We start from the raw sequence: 25499 nt of genomic DNA on the forward strand, positions 1-25499 counted from the left end.
TGCTAACATATTAGATTTCCTGTGTGTACTTACTCCAGAGCTGATATCAAATCTGATCATATTATGATCACTGTTATCAAGTGGTTCCAGCACCATTACCTCCTGCACCAGATGATGCGCTCCACTAAAGACTAGGTCTAGAATTTTTCCTTCTCTTGTCGGCTCCTGTACCAGCTGCTCCATAAAGCTGTCCTTGATTTCATCAAGGAATTTTACCACCCTAGTGTGCCCCGATGTTACATTTACCCAGTCAATATCGGGGTAATTGAAATCACCCATTATTATCATGCTGCCCAGTTGTCCCTGGCCTTTTGGCTAATGCTATTCCCCTGCATACATACTACCTTGGGTTCTGATCTTAGGAGGTCACAGAACCTGAATTGGGTTGACTTGGTCACTGCTATGGTTATTGGATGCCTCCAGGGAACTGCTGGCTTAACAAGGTACATGCTTTGTTTAAAGGTTCAATCCCTGCAAACTTATTTGAAGAGTGCTTTGAGGGATTATTTATTTTATCTGGCATTTTTTGTATTTCCTGATTTTGTTCTATGAACTTATGGATTCTCTTTAAACTGAGACTTTGCTGCTGCATATGGGGTTTTTTCACTGTTTGAATTTGCCTTTGTTTGTGATTTTATTATGTATGTCTTTTGTGTTTTCCTCCTTTGATAAAGGTGGTGCATAAATAAATATTCTATTCTATTTGTTGCACACTGACACTGAACTAATAGGTTATGATTTTGTTACATAGGTTGAAAGGGAAATACACCTATCGCCTGTCCATGCGCTTCATTAGCCCTGAGATGGAGACCCGTTTCTCGGTGGAGAAAGAGAAGCAGAGTGGCGCTGCTTTCAGCTCTTCCTGCGTGGTGCTGCTCCTGACCACCCTCGTTCAGATTGCCATCGATCCAATGTGAGTAAAACCTGAAAGCAGAACTACTGCCCTGCGGACTCCTACACAAAATGAGACCTTACGAACTGTGTGACTGGGCAGCAGTTGTATAGGCCTTATCTCTGTCTATCAGAGTCTTCTTCTAGAGATAAGTGGGGAATGAAGTGGTAGGCCAGTGCAGTGAGTGCAGTGCAACCCCCCCCCCCCCCCAATTCTGGGCTCCACTCATCTGAGAGGACTCTATTTAAAGCCCTTTTGGTTGGTTAATGCTGTTTTACCCATGAAAATCGGGGCCTGCATACAGTTGAACAATCAGAATAGGACTAACCCTTTGGTGGGCCCTAGGGAAGCAAACACATTGGGATCCCAAAAGGGTTAATACATTTTAAAACTCATACAAATATGGGTCCCATGCAATCTTGACTGAAGAGGAAAACCAGGAGAGAAGGAAGCGATAGGTAAGAAGCACTGCTAACTGACCGCCTTCAGATTGAAGGACAGTGTCCTGGCGGTAGGGAGAATAGACAGATCTGTGAGGGCAAAGGTGATTCTGCACACTTCCTACGCACTAAAAAATGGAAAATATTTTTTAGCTCTGGGGGCAGAGAGTAGGCATGGTTACATCACTGTACACTAACCGATTAGTGCATGGGTAGCATGGGAGCCCTTACTGCTTAGAAATTGGTGTCAGTAAGAGCTCCCACACTAATTGCCATGTGCTAATGGGGAAATTAATGTGTGGGTATTAATAGAGTAAATGGAAAATACTGCTATTTTACAGCCATGCTAAAAGTGGCATCAGCGTACAGGAATGTCCCACACTACTACTACTACTACTAGTTATCATTTCTATAGTGCTACAAGGCATACGCAGCGCTATACACCATACACAAAAGACAGTCCCTGCTCAAAGAGCTTACAATCTAGGTAAGACAGGTAAACAGACAGAACAATTAAGGGTAAGGGATTAAAAAGGAGGATAAAGGACAAGGCACAATGCAAATAATATAAACCAATCAATAAAACACAGACACACAAAAGGTCTAGCCCAGTGCAACCAGCAAAACAGAGGATGGCCCACCCAGCTGGTACAAAACTACAAACTTCACCACCCTGACTACAGCTAAAAAGATGTGAAATGTCACTAGATTAGTATCTCTTGAAGAAAATGTGCATTTAAAAACAGTGGTGACACCACTGTAGGTTCATAATACATAAAATGGGCAAGGAAACAAAGACAAACCTGTTGAATTACATGTGTCTTTTCCTTGGTCCGTCTGAAACCATAAAAACAAACTTGCTGTGTGACAGTCAACCTTAAACTTCCATAAAAAGAGTGAGGAACCTCATAAAATGTTCCAAAGTCGATTGGAAACATCTCAAAACATATAAAAAAAACGTTAAAATCAAAACCTGCACATCCACAAAGTGTAAAAAAAAAAAAAATATATATATATATATACACACACACACATTTGAATCATGATAAATAATCCAGGTAAACCATCCTAGTAAAACAAAAAGTACCTCCTTTTAAAACATGTGATAGTGCTGACCACTTTTTAGCACAGCTTACTAAAAGGGCCCCTTTATGTTTATGTTTATTTTGAACTTGCTATACAGCTCTTCTGATTGAAAAAATCAAAGCAGTTCACAATAGCATCTATGGAGCTCATTTTCAAGAGAGAAAAACATCCAAAAAGTGGCATAAATCTTCATTTGGACACTTTTTTCACAAAAACATCCAAATTGGTATTTTTGAAACCGGTTTTCAGATGTTTTTCTATTAAGTCTGTCAGAAGTGCATTGAAATCACAAGGGGGCGTGTCGGGGATGTGTTAAGAGTGGGATCATATCAAAAATGCCACGGCACATAATTCATATAAATGTTAGCATTGAACATAAATATCCAAAATAAAATGCGTTTACACATTGTAACCTAAAGCACATTGAAAAAAAAAGTGAAATGAACATAATCAACCATAGTGCTGGTTTCTCTCCAATGTCTAAAATACCCCCCACCCAATCTCAGGACTAATAGTCACTGAAGGCAAGAGAGAAGTAATAGATCTTTAAAATTATTTTGAAGTTTTTATAAAATTAGTTTCAGCACTGAGATATTGCAGCAGAGAATTCAATAGAGCTGAAGCTAAGTAGAAAACAGCATATAGCCATATGCTATCCAGTATGGCATTGGCCAAGAGAATAACATCAGGTGATTCTGAAATAGAGAACACAATGCTCTTATGGGTACATAAGGGATGAGGAAGTCAAATGATAAAAAGGTTTTTGTATTTAATATCAAGACTTTAAATTTGATGCGGTAGGGTACTGGAAGTAATGGATAGCATGGTCATTCTTCCCATCAAAAGGTAGCTGATTTGATTGCTGTATTCTGAACCAATTGTAGTCGTCAAATAGAGTGAAAGACCATTATATATTGCATTATAATAATTAGGACAGCTAATTAAGAGGACAAAGACTAAAGTGAAAAGAGCTGACTGAGTGAGATAGGATTTGATTGCTCAGACGTTTCTCATAGCCAAAAAAACTTGCCCTTTACTACTGCAGAAACCCGGCCTCCAAAGGAAATCAAAAAAGCAACCAAGAATTTTGAGTACTGACATTAAGGTATGGAATGTCAATTTGGTGCTATAACAAGTATCAAGGCACAAGCCGCAACTCACATAGCTTTAGATTTCAGAGGGTTTTACTTTAGATGGTGTTCACACAGTCAGGTGGCTGCATTCATTTGGGACTTAAAGATCTGGATCTTTAAAGGCAAGTGGTTGGATTTCATCTGCAAAATAGTGTCCACTGATCCCTAATGATTGAACAGGAGTGCTAATGAGCTCAGAAAGAGGTTGAACAAAATTGAGAAAAGTACTGAACTCTGTGGCACACCACAGTATAGAAGATACTGATCAGACACTGAAGAGTTAAATGATACTAAATACTCATGGTCAGATAGAAAGGATCTAAACCACCAGAGCACACTACCACGTAAACCTATGTATCTGAGATAAAAACAAAGAGAGGTCCACTAGGTCAAAGGTTGTAGAAAGATCTAAAGATACAATAAGGGCAATTTTGTCAAGGAAGTTATGGATGTCACTCAGGAGACTTACTAAGCTCGTTTCCATGCTATGAAGTTCTTGGAAACCCAACTGGCAGTGGTCGAAAATATTATTTTTATTGACAAAATCCTTCAAGTGTAAAAAGACCACTCTTACCACTAATTTCACTATAAACTGGATATTAGATACTGATCTATAATTAGGGATAGGGGATGTTCCCAGAAATTAGGTGTGATTTTATAGAATACCTGCATTTGCATGCCCAACTGCCTTTGGCAGGTGTAAATGCTCATGCCCAAAATTAGGTGTGAAGTGCGTTCTAAGCTAGTATTCTTAAATGTCATTCCACACAGAGCACCCTGTACAGAACACTAGCTTAATGTAGATCAGCCTGGTGCCCGACTTTTGGCACCATTTATTGAATTTCTCCCACATTGCCTGAAGGGAATATTTTAATTTATTTCATTTTATTTATCACTGCTGTTTCTACCAGTTACAATAATTTTTAATGTTGTTTTAGTGATTCTCTTTTTTTAAAGAAAGGAACAATCACAAAAGTGGAGGAACCCTCAATCCCTACGAAAGTCAATCAAGCAAAAAGTAGGGGTAGGCTGGCTCTTTCCTACCAACAAGGGAGACGTATGTCCAGTGGTAGATCTTTATTAAAAAGCACCAAGTGACTCAACAAAGCTGCTCTGTTTCGGTGCCAAAGCGCCTGCCTTAGGAGTCTATAAAACATATAAAAGCTAATGTAAACATATAATACTAAAAACAATATTGAAAATATGGCAAGACATAACATGATAAAAATATAAATATATAAACAGAAAATACGAGTACAGTATTTTCTGTTTATATATTTATATTAGCTTTGATATGTTTTATAGACTCCTGAGACAGGTGCTTTGGCACTGAAACACAGCAGCTGTATTGAGTCAATTGGTGCTTTTTAATAAAGATCTACCATTGTACATTCATCTCCTTTGTTGTTTGGAAAGAGCCAGCCTACCCTACTCCTTCCTTTGCCTTTCTTTTTTTAAATCCATTTAAATTTATTGAAAACATTTTGTAAGATTATAATAACAGTATAATTATAACATTGAATCTTCGCATAGAGTCATGAGTAGATGAGATCTGTAAATAAAATTACTTAGGGTTACCAGAGCTACCATTAGAAAGTCTTGGAAATGTATTTATCTAAACTAGACCAAGTTTTTGAAACATGAAAAGAGAATATTTCCAATAATTTTCAAGAAATCAGATCAAAATATTATGTGGTTGGTCTAGATAAAGGATCTTTTCAAGAGCAAAAGCAGAGATGGCATTAAGAGGACCATTGGGAGGATTACTGTGGTGGAGAGCCTGCTGATGATCCTGATGGCTGAAAATGCTGAGAATCACATGAAACTGGGCATGTTGAAGGCCTCTGAATCCTATAACCAGAAGAGACTGGGGCCCAGATGCACAAAACCTAACCTGCCTCCATCTCTATAAATTGTCACTTCTCTCCTGAATTTTGTAAACATTATAAAGTTCTATCTTGCTACATTTAACATGAAGAAAAGTTCCCATTAGCAGCTATCTGATTTCCTTATTTATGGGACTATTCCATTGCATGAGTCACCCTATGAAGTGAAACAGCCTTGTAAATTTATGCCTTCCAGTGCAGCTCCTGTCCTTGTAGAGCAGATGCTGTCTGCTTTTGAAGAGGGGATGTGAGGCTGCTAGCACAAGGTCACTTGTGTTGTCTGTTTATTATTTACATGCCCGATGATGCAGCTGGCAGTAGACTTAAACAAGAGATTACTGTGCATCAGAGTGGCTTCATCTGTGTTAGTCTGGTAAGGTTCAATGAAAATACAAAGGGGTTCTTATAATCCCCCAACTTGTCCAAGAGATTCTCTCAGATAGCCAAATTAACTACTGCTTCCTTAGAGGTCTTAAAGGTGAGTAAAGGGTTAACTTATTCTTTAAGTACTCTGTCCCATTTTATCTGAGGGCCTGGAAAATCAAACATAGAGTTTTAAATTTAGCCCTGTAAGATACTGGTAGCTGTTGCAGCTTTTGAAGGAAGGGCATGATGTGGTCACGCCACTTGCAGCCTTCTATCAGTCATGCTGCAGCATTCTGAATTAGTTGGAGCTGATACAAACTCTTTTTGGTTTGGCCAGTGTACAGGGCATTACAGTAGTCTAGTCGTGATGTTGTCATTGCATGGAACACTGTGGTCAAACTCGTCTTTTCAATATATGGAGAGAGTTTTCATAGCTACCGTAGGTGACAGAGACAATTTTTGAAGGCTGTTTGAATTTGTGGGATCAGAGAGAGTGATGAGTCTAGCAGTATCCCAAGATTCCTGACCTGTGATTTTAGGGGGAGTTCATACTTCCCAAAAGGTATTTTGAAGTTGGGTATTTGTCCACTTGTGTTTGGTACCCAAAGAATCTCTGTTTTATTTAGGTTCAGGCAAAGTTTGTTGTTGTTCGCCCATTCCTGAGCTACGGTTAGGCAGGCACTCAGATTACTCAAACTGTAGGTAGATCTGGTTCAATGGGTATGAGTAGTTGCACATCATCAGCATAGATGTAGAATTTTGTGTCCATCGACCGAAGCAGCTGATCCAGAGGCTTGAGGTAGATACTAAATAAAATGGAAGACAGTATGGATCCATGTGACACCCCACAGTCCAGTGCCCAAGGTAATGATGTGCTCTTGCTGAACAGAACTGATTGTTGTCTATCTGACAGATAGGATGGGAACCCAGTAAATACTGTGCCACTGATACCTATTTCTGCCAGTCTTGTAAGCATGATATTATGATCCATGGAGTTGAAGGCTGCTGAGAAATCGAGCAACACTAATATCAAGGCAGATCCCCTGTCACAGTTTCTGTGCAGATCATCAAAAAGGGACACAAGAACTGTCTCTGCCCATACCCATGAACCTCCCATTTCTGCGCCCACTTTCTTGGGCCACACGTAAAATTTAGGCACTGATCCCGCGTGTACATTTATGTACATAAGTTCTACTTAAATCTAATTAATGCCAATAATTGCATGTTAAAAAGCCAATTATTGGCACTAATTGGCTCATAATGTAATTAAATTACACATGTAAATTGGGTACACACCCAAATTTGCTTGCACAATTGTTATAGAATTCGGTAGTAAGTATACAAATACATGCATACATTCTAGTATTCTTCACTTCTAGGTAGGGGCACTTACACAAGCTACAGGGCTGGTGTACATGATCCTATCTTAAATGTAAGTGCATTTTCTGCTACTTGCACTAATATTCTGTACAGAGAAGTAGGTGACTGCTTTTCTTTATAGAATAGGCTTGAAATAGGTGCTTTCTCACCCTCTTATCCTAGGTGCTGTATTACAGAAGTACCTTTAAATTGTTAAGCCTAGGTTTGAGTTTGGGGCAAAATTATAGCAAAAAAGCGCCAAAAATTAGCAAGTCATATGACAAGGGTGTCAATTCGTTTACTAGAGATCTGGTCCAACCTTGACCTGTGCTCTGATGTCTTCTGCGGTATCAGATTAAAATGAGTCTTCACCCTGGAATCATCGACAGAGTTCCTACAACACCTCTGAAGGAGAGTCACTGGGATTTGGGGTCCTGGCTTTCCACTGTTCTAACCTGTTTTTGCTGCTACTGCATGTTTTGACATGGATGCTCTTCTGTTTGATGCACTTTTCTTTCTCAGAGATGGTCAGTGGGGCACAGTGAGCTCCACAACCCCACTGACATTAGCATAGTGAGCCACTTAGCCGCAATAAAAAGCTCTGCCTGTTAGCAATGATTTTCCTGACTTTGCTGCTAATGTCTATTTCAAAAGGGAGGCTCTCCTGTTTGTTATTGCACAAGGCACTTTATTTTTTGGGAAACATTCAGTGGGACACGGTGAGCTCTTTGACCTGGCAAAAACTGTGTGCTGCACACAGATGCTGTTTTAGAATAAGTACTCCCTGCACAGCATTGGGAGCACCCAGTTACAAAATTGCCCCCTTAGTCCCAAATTGATCAAGTGGCCCAGATCGGAGTAGTAACTGGTATAGATCAGTAGAGGGAAGGACAGAAGAAAATGGCATTAGGAATAAGAGGGAGAGCAGGCTTTTAACTTAAATTTGAAGCTGAAGAAAAAGAAGGAAGTGTTGAAGGTGGAAGAAATGCTGATTTTGTTGAACATGCACTCTGTTAGGAATAAAGTAGAGTTGATTTATGATTAGGTAAGGGATCATAGATGGGGCTTGGTGTGCATAAGAGGGGAGGGGGGATTCAGTATTTGTGCAGCAGTTGATTCCAGGGGGGTATAAATGGTATGGGGTAAATAGAATGATGTGAAGAGGAAGAAGTGTGGCTTTACTAGTTAAGGAATGTTTAGAGGTTGCAGGGGTTCTCTTTTGGGGATTGATGGGGGTAGACTTTCTCATAGATAAGCAAAGGAGGTATGGCAGTCTCAGAATATTGATTGACTGTGGTTTAATGTAATATATTGTACACCAAAGTAGAGCTTTGCTAAGATGGAGAAATTGTTACAGTTGATAGCATTTTGAGGGCCCAAGTCAGCCTCATGAATAATATTTGATTGATTTAGGATTTCAATAATTAGTAGTAGGATCCAGGCGCTGTGGAGGTCATACATTGGATATGGTTTTTGGTCAGACGTCCTCAGGGAATCTAGAGATGGATGATTAAAACCCAAGTGGGTTCCATGGGCAGATCATATGGTGTTATCATTTGTCTTACAGGGATGTATGGAAAATACATTCAATTCAACCTGATGTATGGTAAGGAAGAGACATGAGTTGACAGCAGATAGGGACTGTAAGGCTTTACCCTCATGGCCATAAAGTAATACAGAACTAGAGGAGATGCTAATTGAATGGGATCAGGGAACTAACCACACTTATGATAGCTTCATTCTAATGAGACAAGCTCAAGCACAGTTGAAGAAGGATTTGTCATCACCTTGCTATGCTTGAGTGATTAGGGAGGTGAAAAGAGTATGTAAGAGATTGGAGAAGAGTTGGAGGAAGAACAGGATGGATGTAAATGGAAGACCTATTGTACTGAGTACTGTGGTATGGTAAAACTGTTTTAAAAAAAAGGATATATCTTAGGGAAAATCAAGGTGGCAGCAGAGAAACTAAGGGAATTGTTTACCATAGTTCTGTCCCTCACTGAAGACTACATAAGATCTACTATGAGGAATTTGGATAGTGATATTTTTGCGAATGTTTTGAATCTAAGATAAAAAGGTTTAGGGAGGAGTTACCAAAGGAGGCATTTAAAGATGGCTTGGAACAAGGATTATTGACCATAGGGCTAGACAGAAATAAAGTCCAAAGGTCCTGGCTAAATTTTGGACAGGGTTCTTCTATAAATATTCTTAATACAATGAAGTGAATAAAAACTGGCTTTTTATGCCTTAGATCCTTGCTCTGCCACTTTTGTGTAGTTAGGAGGTGAGGTTCTACATGGACAGATTTGTGAACTGCTAATACTTCATTGATACATTTATTTCCAATTTCATGGAAGAGGTCAGTTTGACTGTGTTGAACGAACTTAATGTAAACCGCTTTAAACAAGCAGTATTTAAGTGATATGGAGCTCTTGTAATAAAGAAATATTTAATGTGCCCTTTTTGGGTAAGATGGTAGCACATCAGCTGGTGAATTTTATGGATGGTAATTAAGTTTTGGATGATATTCAGTAAGGATTTCAGCACTATGATAGTACAGGATCATTACTGATTGTGATTTTTGATGGCATACTTAGAATCTTGGATTGAAGTCATGAGGGTATATTGTTACTATTCGATGTCTCTGCTGCCTTTGACACAATTAATCATGATCTCTGCTTATGTCTGGAAATGATAAGTAGTATTTCTTAGTAGAAATGTGGGAAAGGAGTACTGCACTGGTTTAGGTCTTATCTATCTGTCAAAAAAAAAAAACATCTTAAAAGTAAGGGAGAAGCATTCTCATGCTTGGAAATAGGAGGTCAGAGTTCCACAGGGATCAGGATTATCCCATTACTTGTTTAATTTGTAGCAGCTTCCGTTATGTCTGGCTATGAAAGCAGCTGGGTTTTTTCAAAATAATTACTCAGATGATGTCCAGATACTGTTGCTGCTTCCATCTAAAAGAGAGGATTGGGATGAACTAGGTGCAAAGTTGAAGCTTTTGCAGAGCTGGTTTTTGAAGATGTGACTGAAACTGAGTGTGATAGACTGAATTTTTGTATTTTCTAAGTGTTGCCCACTTCTTCTGCCTGCTTAAACCCCACTGAATATCAACTCATGTGTGGATATGTATTTACTTAATTTTGGTCAAATAATCGGTACCTTAACTCATTGAAAAAAATGTTTTACATTTTGTTTTTGTTCCAGACAGTCCCCAATTCTGGACAGTTTTATTGGTACCTGGGTCTGGCCATTATATAATATTTTATTTGTGCTTACACAGAGGAGTGTATAGAGGAGAAAGTTTTGTGGAAACGGCTGGATGGGTTGAAAGGGGACTTAAGGATCCATGACCTTTTAAGGAAGGGGTGACAACAGTTGAATGAGGATGAGTTGGAACGGTTATGGATAAATGGTGGAGTTAGGGGGTTCAGGGAATTGGTGTCAAAAGGCCCCTTGGTCCTTTGGTACATTGATAGCTGCTAAGAGGAAACTTTGACAGATTGGAAAGGGATCAAATCTAGGAAAGAGGCAGACAATCTACATTTGGTGACTATGAAAGATTATAATAGAAAGGTAAATGAGAAAAAAGAGTTCTATATGAAGAAAATTGATGGGGCTGTTAATCACCCACGAGAATTGTTCTAGATAGTAAAGAGGGGCATAATCGAACAGGGCCAGCCATCTATAAGGGCGGCCATCTTCAAGGCCGGCCCCATAAAGCGGCGTCCTGACCATATTATCGAAACAGGCTGGCCGGCCATCTTTCGTTTCGATAATACGGTCGGAGCCGGCCACATCTCAACATTTGGGCCAGCTTTAGAGATGGCCGGCATTGGTTTTCAGCAATAATGGAAACTAATGGCGGCCATCTCAAACCCGGCCAAATCCAAGGCATTTTGTCATGGGAGGAGCCAGCATTTATAGTGCATTGGTCCCCCTCACATGCCAGGACACCAACCAGGCACCTTAGGGGGCACTGCAGTGGACTTCAAAAATTGCTCCCAGGTGCATACCTCCCTTACCTTGTGTGCTGAGCCCCCCCCCCCCCAAATCCCCCCAAACCCACTCCCCACAACTGTACATCACTATCATAGCCCTTAAGGATGAAGGGGGGCATCTACCTGTGGGTACAGTGGGTTTTGGGGGGTGGGGGTTGGAGGGCTCCCATTTACCACCACAAGTGTAACAGGTAGGGGAGGGATGGGCCTGGGTCCACCTGCCTGAAGTGCACTGCACCCACTAAAAACTGCTCCAGGGACCTGCATACTGCTATCATGGAGCTGGGTGTCACGTCTGTGGCCGTGACCACCCTCAGACTTACCCTGTTTCTGGGAGTCAGTGGCTGTGCTGGCTTCTGCTTGTCTCTGTGTCTGTCTCTGTCTTAGTTTATCTCTGGCTCTGTGTGCTGATTGCCTTACTGGACCTCACCTGTGTGGGCTATGCCTCTTCCAAGATGGCTGCCGCCTCCTCTATGCCAGTATCCAAGATGGCTCCTGCTTGTCCTTCCTGTGGGCTCACTTCCTCTGTGTGTCAAGCCTCTGTTTGGAGGCAAGGAACTTCCTGCTTCTGTCCTGCTGGTGGTGACTCATCAGTGAGTTCCTTTATAAGGAAGGCTTGTGCTTGCAGTCACGGCCTCCGCATGGTGTCATTGTCTGGTGTCATGCCCAGAGGCCGACAGGTTAGTTAGTGTGTTGCTGCGCTGCTTCTAAGCCTGTCTTCTGTGTGGGCTTCTTGCCCTTCTGTGTGGGCTAGTGCCCTTCGGTTCCCAGTACCTGTGGGCTGCTTGCCCTTCTGTGTGGGCTAGTGCCCTTCGGTTCCCAGTACCTGTGGGCTGCTTGCCCTTCTGCGTGGGCTGCTAGCCTTCTGCCTTTAGTCTGTGTTTGGAGCCTGCTGTTCAGCCCTGGTTTCCCCGTCTGTGTTTGCAGCCCGCCCTACTCCCGGTTTGTATATCCTGTGTGCACATCCTGGTCCTTGCTTGTTCGTCCTGAGTCCTGGTTTTGGCTAGCTAGTGTTATCCAGCTTTCCGCTCTGCCTAGCTGCCATCTTCCCTGTGTGCACATCCTGATCCTTGTATATCCTGTGTGCATGTCCTGGTCCTTGCTTGTTCGTCCTGAGTCCTGGTTTTGGCTAGCTAGTGTTATCCGGCTTTCCGCTCTGCCTAGCTGCCATCTTCCCTGTGTGCACATCCTGATCCTTGTATATCCTGGGTGCACATCCTGGTCCTTGCTTGTTGGTCCTGAGTCCTGGTTTTGGCTAGCTAGTGTTATCCGGCTTTCCTCTCTGCCTAGCTACCTTCTGTCCCATGTGTCTACCTTGTACCTTGCTTGTATATCCGGTGTGCTTATCCGGATCCCTGCTTATGTATCCTGATTCCTGTATCTGTCTAGCTAGCGTGTATCTTCTGTGGGATTTACCCTGTTACCTGCCTCGACCTAGCTAGTGGGTTTGCCCTGTGGGTATTCCCTGTCTCCCCTTTTTCCTTGCTTGTATGTCTGCCCTAGTCCATGCTCCTGATAAGCTTCTGTCTGTCTAGTCTGTCTGGTGTGCCTGGCTTAGCGGCTGCGTGCAGCGCTTAGTGCAGTCTAGTATTGTTCCCCTGTGTTTCCTAGACCCAAGGTGGGTCCTCTGGATCTTCAGTTCCGGCATTGCCCTACAAGTCCAGCCGGCCGCCCGCACGCTAGAGCTCAACTCTAGCGGAAAGGTGGCTAAGTACAGGTGAAGCGGTTCCTATTCTGCCGGTTCAGTTGCCTACTTCCAGTCTAGAGTTCCGGTCCGGTCCTTCCGGACATCCAGTTCCAAGACGGTCTTGCCTGCCTGGGCCCAAGGGCTCACAATTCCCAGTGCTGCCTTGAGGACCTGACAATATGCCAAGGTCCTCAAGAACGCGACACTGGGTATGACATTTGAGGCTGGCATAGAGGCTGGCAAAAATGATTTTTAATTTTTTTTTTTTTTTTTTTTTTAGTGAGAGGGGATTGATGACCACTGGGGGAGTAAGGGGAGGTGATCCCCGATTCCCTCCGGTGGTCATCTGGTCAGTTGGGGCACTTTTTGGAGGCTTGGTCCTAAAAATAAATGGACCAAGTGAAGCCGGCCAAGTGCTCGTCAGAGGCGGCCTTTTTTCCATTATCGGCCGAAGCCGGCCATCTTGTAACCATGCCCCCATCCCGCCTTCCGTACCCTGCCAAAACACCCCCTTTAACTGCAGCCCTCTGGCAGAGACCTCCCTTCCCCCAGGGCTCTGGCAAAAACCCATCACTCTAGTAATACCCATTCTATGGGGTATTACAACTATGTTTGACATTCACTTTAATGTACAGTTCAGATGTGCTGGACAAATGTTTTTGCCTTGCAAACTGGGACAATGGAGAGTTAGATGACGTGCTCAGGGTCATAAGGAGCTACAGTGGGAAATGAACCCAGTTCCTCTGGTTCCCAGCCCACTGCACTAGCCATTAGACTGCTCTTCCATTCTGGAAAGTAAGTGTTAGGAAAACATAGTGCCTCCTTTTATGTGATTATAAATACAGGAATTTCAATAAATGACCAGCAGTTGGTCCTTCCCAGTCTGAAAAAAGTCACCATGGAAGCCACACGCCATTGTGCCCTCTTTTTTGCTGCTCCTTCAAACTGGAACTTGCTCCCAAAGGAGATTTGAGGTGAACTATCCAATGATAAATTTAAAGCAGCTTTAAAAAGCTCTTTACAATAGCTTTTGGCTCCAGCTAAACAGATGTCTTTTGTACCTTCCTCATTTCAGGAGTACCTTACCCTGTCCCTCACTTGTTTCCCTTCTTTACCCTTCTTCCCATGCTGCTGGTCCTGTTTCTATCTCTGACTTAAACTTGTATGAATGGCATTTCTATCCTTTCTTATATGAATATTGTAGTTCTTTTCTATTTCTTTTGGCTTTAATTTTATGCAAACCGCTTTGATTTCCTAAGTTAGCAAAGGTGGTATAGCAAATGCCAATAAACTAAACTAAACAGAAAATGGGCAAAGCAGGGGTGCAATTGGCACTTGGTGTGTATCTTTTTATTTATTTATTTATTGTCACAACTATAAACCTCAAACCTCTGGCCAATTGGGGTTGGAAATTCAAAGTCAATGAGCAGAATATTTTCAAGACACTGCCACACTGCCATATTGGCCAAATGACATGACAGCCATATTGGTTACCATGGACGCTACCTTCATTTTTATAGCGCAGGAGGCCTTGTGTTGACAGCCTTGGAAGTGTAGCGATCATACTGGTGGAAGAATGGAGGCCACTTGCTGTGTTGCATTAAACATCTGTTTTGGGGTCTTTCAAAGGCATTTTGTTTCTGCAGTCATTTCTCTGTCTCTTGTCTCCCTGCAGTCTGATTGCCAATTATGTAACTTTTGTCATTGGTGAAGTCCTGCTGCTAATCTTGACAATCTGTTCTATGGCAGCCATTTTCCCCAGGGTAAGAGAACATTTATTTACTTTTATATCCTATGTACTGTACTTTTGAACATGATAGAGTTGATAGAAGTTTGAGTGCTCAAGTGAATGCAAGAATGTGAAAAATATCCAGTGATCAAACATCTCCCCCCCACAAATAAAATCTGTCTTCCTTTATAAAATACTTTACCTTGATCAAAACCTCCTTCTGAAGGAATAAGGGATTATTTTTCTGTTGCTTTTTTTTAAACCTTTGTAATCCTTGTTTGTCAGATGAGCATCAAGTGGGTTACTTAAATAGATTTTTTAGGACTGGTTTGTGAGATCAAGACCAGGACCAGCAAAGCTGGAAGGCCAGAAGGCACAGTAAATCCATTCATTCAGCATGCTCCTTTCATTAAAAACTCTGTCCAGATAGAAGGTGCCATTCCAAATAAAGAGGTTTACTTAATTTAGATGGCAAAGCAGTAAAAATACAGTTCTCTATATAGCTAGTTAAAGTCACAAAAATAATAAAGATATTCTCCAAACTTGCAATCTGTTTAGAAGTAGTAGAAGCAGTGATATCCACTATGAATCTTCTGCCTTGGAATGAGATTCTTTACAGAGGATTCCTTACACCTGCTGCTTCTCTATTCCTCAGGACTCCAGTTTCTAGAGAGGGTTGATTTGAGGTAGATGATATCACGGGGAGCTGGGCTCTCTGAGCCTGCAAGTACACAGTCTTGGTAGCTAGTCCCTTCCCCAATGGGATTCACTACTGAGGTTCTCTGTCCTGGTGTATCCCCTGAATAGATGGTTTCCACTGGCCTTTCCTTATGTTTCCCCTCCTGGAGTCCAGTGTCCATCCGCATCCAACTGGGAATCAGTGCAGCAGCATCAGATGTTTTGTCACTGTTCTTCAGTCACAGGCTCCCAGTGACCAGGGAGTCAAGACAAGGCCACTCCCCTGGACTAGGGTTGGGTTTTACAGTCCTATAATTTCCCTCCACAGGGTTGCCTCTTCCTATTGCTGTTCCAGTCTGTTTCCAAGGCAAAAGTTCACATGCCTAACCTTAGAAGAGGAAATAGAGATTACTGCCAATCTGTCTCTGACAGGAAGAATTTGTATGCCCTTTATACTCCCTTCCTGCTTAGGATGGGAAATGGTAAACAGTAAAGCTACACCATTTTACTACTACTACTACTATTTAGCATTTTTATAGCGCTACAAGGCATACGCAGCGCTGCACAAACATAGAAGAAAGTAAAGCTTCTTTACTAAAGAGCATTAAGTTTATGTACTTAATGCGGGTTAACAGCCATTATTAACCTGTGTTAAGTGCAATAGCTCTATGGTAACTGTTGGGGGCATGTCCCGCATTGCCCCTGCAGTTTTCGCATGGACACGTTCTCTAACATTCCTGACGTTCAGGCACTATGAAGGTTGATAAACCTAATGCCACCTGTTAGTCCACTGGCTGTTTTAACATGCACAAGCTGTTAGAACATACTAGCGCTACCAGATAGTTTATGTTTATTTGAGACATGATATACCGCCTTTACTTAAAAGAAAGGTCAAGGCGGTTTAAAAATAATTAATTAAGAACCGTTAGAATCAAGAAAAGAACTCCATCAACTGATAGGAAAGGAAACACTGACGCCCACAGAAAGAGAGAACAAAACTAAAATAGATACTACTAATAGTATAAAGTATAAGTAATGTAAATACAGTAGACAGACAATTCAAACCATGGTGTTTCAGAAGTGCACCAGCAGGATCAACTCACCACTTTCAGTACATAGGCGTATTAATAGCCAAATGAAAATGACATTTCTGCTCTGATATTGGATGGTAAATTATTCTAAAGAGTCGGAGCCAGAATAAAGAATACAGATATTCTGGTGGATTTGTAATGGGCATCTGAAGTAACTGCTTATTGCACTTTAGTAAATATGTACCCATATTTGTTCAAAAATTCCAATATTTCTATTTATTAGGGGAAAGTCTTGAGACTAGGACATTTCCTATTCACAGTCACATTCCTTGTTTAGTTAAAGAGAGGATTCTACTGGGTAGAAAAAGCAAATGGTTTAGCATATGGTGCTACAGTCACCTATATGCTGGAAATTATAATCATCATCACGAAAAATCTCTTATGTGTCCATACATGGTAGAATGATCATGTAAGTTTCAATAATATAAAGGGGCTCACGCATGTCCTCCCAGTATAAAATGGAAGGGCATAAAACTCTCCAAAAATCCATGGAGTTCTACATATGTCTTTCCATGTGTAGAAGAAAGGCACAGTGTACTCCCAAATGGTAAAAAAAAAGTAACATCTACAGAGTGCAAGTCACAAACTAAGGGTACAGCCGTCACCCCGATGCCCAGAGTTGACGTGAAGGGGCACTAGGCATATAGGTGTGACTAGTGTTTAGGAGTATACCAAATAATGCCTTAGAGTGAACTTTATGATAGATTTTTAAGTAAACAGTCTGAATTGCGTCAATATAAACCACATTCACATTTATGGAAATTTTGGAAACACTGACATTTTTAAATCTCTTACTTCAGTCATTCACAGAACACAGACTAATCTTCACCAATTACAGAATAAAGGACTAAAAATCAGAAAAAGAAACTAAGAAATCACATTCTCAATAAGCAGTACAGCAGAGGAGAAATAAAAATAAAAATGCATTATCTACTGTAGGAAGCAAAATGCAAGATCACTTTCTACCCAAAATAAAACCCACAAATAAATTATCTGGATACCCATGAAATGTTAAAAAAAACTTATAGGAAACAGTAGGCCCAATATTCAGACCACAGGAGGCATCCCGTTTAAGTGCCGTGGTCATCACTGACTGTGAATATTCAATACCAGGCTGTTTCCGATGGGGCATTGAACATCCAGTAGGACTTAAAACAGTGCGAAACAAGTAAAGTCATGAACACAGTATATACCAAATTGTTTATCCACCCTTAGGTTTTGCCTTTGGTTTTAACAAGTAATACCATCTGCATGTAAGGTCTAGATAAATAAATGTAAACAATCTATGTTAAAGGCATATGCCCTAAATATGTAATACTTGGTAGCAATAATGAAACAGTGATAGAATATTCACACAGCAGGCAGCCAACAGATTTAATTATTTTCAGTGGAAATTAACTTTGTATTAATTTAAATGGCATTCAGCTTCAACTGTTCTACTGCTGCTTTCCCTTAGCCATCATTATTCCAGGGACACATCTATATACAAAGATTATCACCCCCCCCCCCCCCCCCCCCACACACACACACACACAAACATGCTTTTTACAACCAAACAGACCTGGAAAAAGTTGGCAAATTTAGACTGACTCTGAACTTCTGCATGAAGGTAGCTCTGCCCTCATTATTCAATCTTTCTTTTAAATAGCAGTAATTAACAATACTAAGTGCATTTTTATAATATGCCACTGCATTCCACAAAACAAAAGGAGCAAGTTCCCACAACACCATCTTTCTCTTTTGATCTAGGCACAGAGGAAAAAAAGATTTTAAATGCTCCCAGGTTTTAACCTAATTCACGTTTATTGTGGGATATAAATGTAATAAATAAGTAAAACACACAAATAGATAGCTAGAAACTTTGAATGTTGAGCACCTGATTCTCATAACATGATGTCTGTTTTAGTGGCCCTTTACCAGGAGAAAAACATCTCTGCAAAAATACGTGTGCTAGGGTGTCCCTACAACCAGCCCCTCCAAATGACAAACTGATTACACTTTATAGCAAATTACTACTATACCAATGAAAAGTTATTCCATTATTATACTTCCTCTGTGTACATCCATAAGCTGCATAAGCTAGCATGTTTGAAAATATGTGGGATCAAATAAAAATAGTACCAACAAGAACGAGAACATGGATGAAGTAGCTCGTACTTTTGTTTGTTTTGTTTTGAGGGTACAGGGAATCGATATGATGGCTGCACGGTGGAGCGGAAAAAGAGATTAACCTCCATGGCTTCACCTTTTTGATGTCTTGCTCTTGTTCTCAATCAAACCTCCTTGAGCATTGAGCCACGCCGGCAGTGCTGAAGGCAGCTGCTTCCGACTGCCCTGGTCCATCTCGCTGCTTTGTCCCACTCGCTGGAAATTGAAAAGGCGGGATGAAGCAGCAAACTGACTGGAGAAGCCAGAAGCAGCTACCCGCGCCATGGCTCACTGCTGGAAACAGGGAGGAGAGATGTAACCAGCCAGACCCAAAGGAAGGGAATGAGAGCTCAACTGCCTGATGCAGGGACAGATAGCATGGAGCCTGAAAAAGCAAAAAACCGCCTGGTTGGCCACTATTGTTGGGGGGGGGGGGGCTGAGACAGAAATAGAGAGCCTGGGCCCCCATGGCCCCCTGTAGCTACGCCACTGACTCTCTCGTATAGTCTTTAGAGACTGCCCTGTGGCTTTCAGTGTGGGAGAGAAAGCCCACCTTGCTCCTTTATGTTGTTTTAACCTTCTCATGAGTTCATTAGGCCAAACACTTTGTCAACTTGGATATAAAGTCTTTACATAAGCAGATGATATCATAGTTCTTCTGATTGTCCTCTGTAGCCGAAACTTCCCAGAAGGTAGTGGACAGTTTAAATTTACTTCAACTATGGATTCAGGCTCACTACTTGAAACTAAACAAGGATAAAAAAAAGTTTTTATTAATAGGATAGGTGTTATGATTGGGGTCAGAACCCCTCTCAAACTTACCTTTTTCCTGGTGGTCAGCTTAGCTGGCTTCTGTTTCTTTTGTTTGTCCTTTCTGAGCAGCTGGTTCTCTCTCTCTGTGCTGGCAGCTTCCAGCAGCATGACTCTAATTGTTTCACTTTACCACAGCTGTGTGGGTGGACTGAGTTAGCTCTATCTCTCTTTGGGTGTACTGGCTTCAAGTGCTTCACAGTTTTGCATTGGTGTGGGTTGGGCCTCTCTGGGTCAGTGTGCTATTGCCTGGGTCTAGGGAGTGTGACATCATCAGGGAGGGCCTTGATAAGGAAGTGGTGTTGTTTCCTTCAGAGCCTTTGCAACAGTGGTGTTTGCTTTAGGTAGGGTGGTACAGTGTGCACTTCTGACTTTGTGTCTAGTTTCCCCCTGCTTGTTTTTGCTAAGGGCCAGGTTAGTGTTAGTGCAGTGTGCACTGGTGACTGTGTGTTTAGCTTTCCTGCTTTTCCCTCTTGGTTTTGGAAGCATTGCTGTGTGTAGGGCTTTGGAAGCTCTGTTGCTGATAGAAGTACTTCAGGGTTTGGTGTTGTTAGGAACACTGCAGAGTTTGCTGTTAGAAGTACTTCTGGTGTTTGTGCTATTGGGAGCATTGCAGTCTTTGCTGTTGGTGTTTGGTGCTTTAGAAGCACTTTTGGCTTATGTGTTAGCTTCCCTGCTTTTTCCTTGTGGCTCCCCTGTCTTCCCTTTTAGTGCTAGGAGCTCTTCTGGTTGCTTGCCAGAGTAGTGCTTAGGAAACACCTTGTTAGTTTTGTTTCTAGCTTGCTAGAGCAGTGCTTAGGTAGCTTGTTAGTTTTAGCTTGTTAGTGTAGAGCTCTGCTTGTAGCTTGGTGCTTAGTAGCACCTGTGTTAGCTTTGTGTTTAGTTCCCTGCTCTGTTAGTTTAGGGCTTAGGAAGTTCCTTTCTTGAGCAGGGCTTAGGAGCTTCTGTTTAGTATAGGGCTTAGGAAGTCCTTTTGTCAGTTTACTGTTAGGAACACTCCTGCTGGTTTAGGGCTTGGGAGCATGTAGATCAGTTTAGGTTTAGGAGTACTTCTGTTTCCAGTCCTGGTCCCTGTGTCATCCGGTATCCGGTAAGTCCTGCCAGCCACTCGAACCCAAGGGCTCAACCCTTGGGGGGTAGTGGCCAAGCGCAGGTGAAGCTGTACGGACCAGTCCAGTGTGCTCCAGTCCAGTGTGTTCCAGTCCAGTGTGTGTTCCAGCCCTGTGTCCTCCAGTTCTGGGGATTGCAGTCCAGTGTTCCAGTTCTGTGTCCTCCAGTCCAGGGGATTCCAGTCCGTGTGTTCCGGCTCGCTGGGTGGTGCCTGCAGTTCCTGCCGGTGCCGGTATGCTTGCCCAGCGTCGGTTGGTGGGTTTTGCCTGCTGCTGTCGCTCCTCGGCAGCAGCCCAAGGGCTCACGTTTGCTCCAGAGCCCGGCCCCGCGGGCTCTGAACCTGAGAACCTGACAATAGGATGGTAATATATGGAATGATAATGTATTAAAACTGAGTAATTCTAATTTCAAATTTGAATCGAGTCTGAAAATGTTAGGAATTTTTCTGAGAAGTTCTTTAATAATGGAAAAGCAGGTAGATATAGTGTTAAGGAAAGTTTTTTGATTTTAAGAAAACTACTTAGAATACAAGGTTATCTGGAATGGTCTACCTTCAGATTAGTAGTACAAAGCCTAATATTGTCTACCTGGGCTGTCAGAAAAATCTTTTCACAAAGCTGCAAACAGTACAGAATACAGTTACTCTGCTTTTTTTCCGCTCATAAAAATGACAGGCTCGTTTGCAAAGCACTTAGACAAAGTATCATAGAGGGGATTAATCGAGCGTGAACGCCCATCTCCATGGGTGACTATCTCCGAGGTCGAGTACGCAAAGGGGCGGGACAGACCATATTTTCAAAAAAAATACGGTCGGTGCCAGGCAAATGCATCAGATTTGGGCGGATTTGAGCTGGGCGGTTTCGGTTTTCAGTGATAATGGAAACTGAAGGCACCCAGCTCAAAAACTAACACATCCAAGGCATTTGATCATGGGAGGGGCCAGGATTCGTAGTGCACTGGTCCCCCTCACATGCCAAGACACCAACCGGGCACCCTAGGGGCACTTGTAAAAAGTAAAATAAAAAATTAAAATACCTCCCAAGTCCATAGCTCCCTTACCTTGGGTGCTGAGCCCCCCAAATCCCCCCTAAAACCCACTACCCACAACTCTACACCATTACCATAGCACTTATGGGTGAAGGAGGGCACCTAGATGTGGGTACAGTGGGTTTGGGGGGGGGGGGGTTGGAGGGCTCCCATTTACCAGCACAAGTGTAACAGGAAGGAGGGGATGGGCCTGGGTCCACCTGCCTGAAGTCCACTGCACCCACTAACAACTGCTCCAGGTACCTGCATACTGCTGTGATGGAGCTGGGTATGACATTTGAGGCTGGCATACAGGCTGGAAAAAAAAACTTTTTAAAGTTATTTTTTTTTGGTGGGAGAGGGTTAGTGACCACTGGGGGAGTCAGGGGAGGTCATCCCCGATTCCCTCGGGTGGCCATCTGGGCAGTTGGGGCTCTTTTTGTGGACTTGTTCGTGAAAAAAAAAGGGTCCAAAAAAAGCGGCCCAAATTTTTGCTTCTGCCACCCTTCTTTTGTCCATTATCGGCCAAGCACGCCCATCGCTCCTCAGCCAATAAACATGCCCCAATCCCGCCTTCACCACACCCCCATCAACTTTGTTCGTTCCCGTGACAGCAGTTGGAGGCGCCCAAAACTGGCTTTTGATTATACCGATTTGGGCGCCCACGGGAGAAAGGCGCCCATCTCCCGATTTGGGTCGAAATATGGGCATCTTTCTCTTTCGAAAATAATTCTGATAGTAACCTATGGCATCAGGTAACTATGATTTGGATTATTCTAACCAATGTGTATCACTTTACATTTGTCCACGTTACATTTCGTCTGCTATTTGGATGCCCAGTCTTCCAGTTTCCTGCAGTTTTTCACAATCCACATGTGTTTCGGCAGCTTTGAATAGTTTTGTGTCATCTGCAAATTTAATTGCCTCAATCATTGTTCCAAATTCCATATACATTTATAAATATGTTAAATAGCACCAGTCCCAGTATAGATCCCTGCGGCACTCCACCATTCGCCCTCCTCCATTGAGAAAAATGACTATTTAATCCTACCCTCTGTTTTCTGTCCAATAAGCAATTCCTAATCCACAGAAGGACATTGCTTCCTAACCCATGACTTTTTAATTTTCTCTCATGAGGAACTTTGTCAAAAGCTTTCTTAAAATCCAGATACATTGCATCAACCACTCACCTTTAGCCACATGTTTATTCACGCCTTCAAAGAAATGAAGTGAATTGGTGAGGCACCTTCCCTTGGCTGAATCTATGTTGACACTGTCCCATTAAACCATGCTTGTCTATGTGTTCTGTAATTTTATTCTTTATAATAGTTTCCACTATTCCAGGCTTACCAGTCTGTAATTTCCCGGATCACCCCTGGAACCCTTTTTAAAAATCGGCATTACGATCAGAGAGGCAAGATGGCATCTGTGTAGGAAGCGTTGGAAGTTGCTCCTCTAACTCACCTTAACTTCATTCAAGCCTTCGCTAATATTTCTTTGTATCTTTATGCCCAAAAGAAGGGGAAAGCAGAGGGTGTTCCCTGCTACCTCTACTAGTCCCGTGGTGGGATCGATGAATCGCTTCATAACCCCATTGGCCACCCTCCGATCTTCAGATACTATAGATGATTTTAATGACAGGTTGGGATCACTAACAACAGATGAGTGATTTCATGTTCAAGCTCTTTCAGTACCTTGGGGTGTAAATCATCCGGGGCAGGTGATTTGGCTCAGTACGTCTTCCAGGTTCACCAAAATTTCTTTCAGTTCCTCTGCATCGTCACCCATGAAAACCATTTCTGGTACAAGTAGATCTCTTATATCTTCTTCCTTAAAGACCGAAACAAAGAATGTATTCCGTCTCTCCATTATGGCCTTGAACAGTAGCACTTACATGCTTGATTAGCACCAATAATTGGTAGTTACATGCATAAGTGTTAGGTGCTGTTCTATTTACAGTTCATCTAAATCACTTAACACTCAACTGTCATGGGAGGTACACTTGAATGGCACATGGGTATGTCACCAAGTGATGCACACAACTTATAGAATACTAGAAGTTGTGTATATTTCATGGCGCACTTACATTTACCCACTTACACCAACCATTGACTTGTCATAAGTAGGCGCACCTAATTTTTGGCACGCCAATGCAACTTTGCACTAGCGTTCCTTAATGGCTTAGGTACACCATTAAGCTATTATAGATTTGGCGCTAAGCACATCCCCTTTGTGGCGCCTAAAATGAGGGCCCAGTTTATTGAATTGCCACCAATGTAATTCAAGGAATCTTCAATTAATCAATTACAACAGTAGGGGGGGGGGTTCAGTTCACAGAGTGTACCATTTTGGGTCAGGGGAGGATATGGACAATTGAATCGGTCTTGACCCTGAGCCCCTAGTTGATGACCTGGACAGTGTGCATTCTAATGGAGCTGCCTGCTTTATGGTCCCTTTGATTACTGGGCCCTCGAGGCTAAAATTCATGTAATAAAATACAATACAATATAATTTCTTGTATTCAGCAAATACCTTTTGCAGTTCTGTGCAGGTCACAAACAAGAAGACTAGGCAATCCTAGGAATTATATTAGATATTTATAAAATAATAATGCTAGTCCATTGATCTGACTACATACTTCTTGATTAAATAGTTTTCAAACTGTTCTGAAGTGTCATATGGTTAATCATCACTCTCAAATTTTAGGCAAACTGTTCCAAACTCTGGCCACCTGGTAGCGAAAAACAATCCCCTGGATTCTATATATGACATTCAAAATTGCGTGTGGAAATTTGGGCACGTGCCCAAATTCTACACACAATTTAATTGAACAATAAACCAATTAGCACTGATAACTGGGTGCTAATAATCAATTATCAGCACTAATTGACAACAATTAGAATTTACACACCCATGCTTTTCTTTTAAGTTCTGTCACACTCATCATTGCTAAGTTCATGAAGGGGTGACACAACTTTCACAAGCCCCATACAAGTTTTTCTGCTTCTCTCTGCTCCACTTGAGGAGCCACTTCTCACCTTGTCCAGGCTCTACCCAAGGGTCTTATTGCAGTTCCAGAGGTATGGGTATGGTGGTTAAATCAATCCCCTCTGGAGACAAAGCTGGGTTAGGAGGCTTAGACCCATTGCCATCCTTTCCTCACTCCAGCAATCTGCTGTATTCTAACATCATTTTCTCCAGTTGTGGAATTTGAAATACACCAGGTCGCTGATATCGCTAATGAGGAGCTCTCAAGCAAAGTTCCCACTGCTACATATACATAAACAATGTCAATGTCCTATCTCATAAGAACTGGTAACAGAAATTCCACTGGTGGTTGACTCACTACTGGCTTCCCAGAAGTTGACTCTAGATGCCCACTCTGGTGTAACATCATTACATGCTGGCTGGCAGCATGTAATGAAGATCACACTTTTCTAGGGTTTCATTATATTATAGACACTGCATTGTGGTTCTCCCAGGGGCTGAAGCTCAAAGGGCAATAAGAAGGAGGCTCTCATGGAAGGTGGCTGATCACGTGGTCACATGTAAACCAATTGGACTGGAAAGCTCTGCATGGTTTTGAGAACCTCTTGCTTCTCTCTCTTTTTATTGTCCTAGTCTCCTGTTTAGGTCTATCCCTCACCCCATTAGGCACTGGTTGGGGAATGCTTTCAGTCAGGGCACCAGTGAAGCTTTCTGAGGGAAGATCAGGCTCCCTCCTTGTACTTAACCCATATTGGGTATGTGTGCTCTCCTGGGTTGATCCGCTCCTGGCCAGTCATCTGGCACTTCAATGCCACATTTCTCCTTGTTGAATCAGGGGACTGTGCTGTTCCTGGTGAGTCAGAAGAATCCTTTGGCTTGAAGAATTTGGCTTGGCACTGATGGCAAAGTAGTTCCACAGGGATTTGGTCCAGATCCCACCAGCATTGATCACTATGTATGAGGCTAACAATCTGACCTCCATCCACCACCAAGATCATTTTAGGCTTAAGATGATGGGCCGTCCTGGTGGTCTGAATCACTTTAATGTTGCACAGATGCTGGGTTG

General features: G+C 42.2%; 1 protein-coding gene across 1 annotated transcript in view; it reads left to right on the forward strand.

The window, feature by feature from the left end:
• Positions 1–25499, forward strand: part of ADCY3 (adenylate cyclase 3) — a 343482-nt gene that overhangs the window by 260970 nt on the left and 57013 nt on the right. Inside the window, exons 10-11 of the mRNA XM_030198682.1 lie at positions 752–913; positions 14529–14616. Of these exons, the coding sequence (XP_030054542.1) occupies positions 752–913; positions 14529–14616 (250 nt within the window). The remainder of the gene's footprint in view (positions 1–751; positions 914–14528; positions 14617–25499) is intronic.

The sequence above is a fragment of the Microcaecilia unicolor genome, chromosome 3 (assembly GCF_901765095.1).
Source record: "Microcaecilia unicolor chromosome 3, aMicUni1.1, whole genome shotgun sequence".
NCBI classification, from domain to species: domain Eukaryota; kingdom Metazoa; phylum Chordata; class Amphibia; order Gymnophiona; family Siphonopidae; genus Microcaecilia; species Microcaecilia unicolor.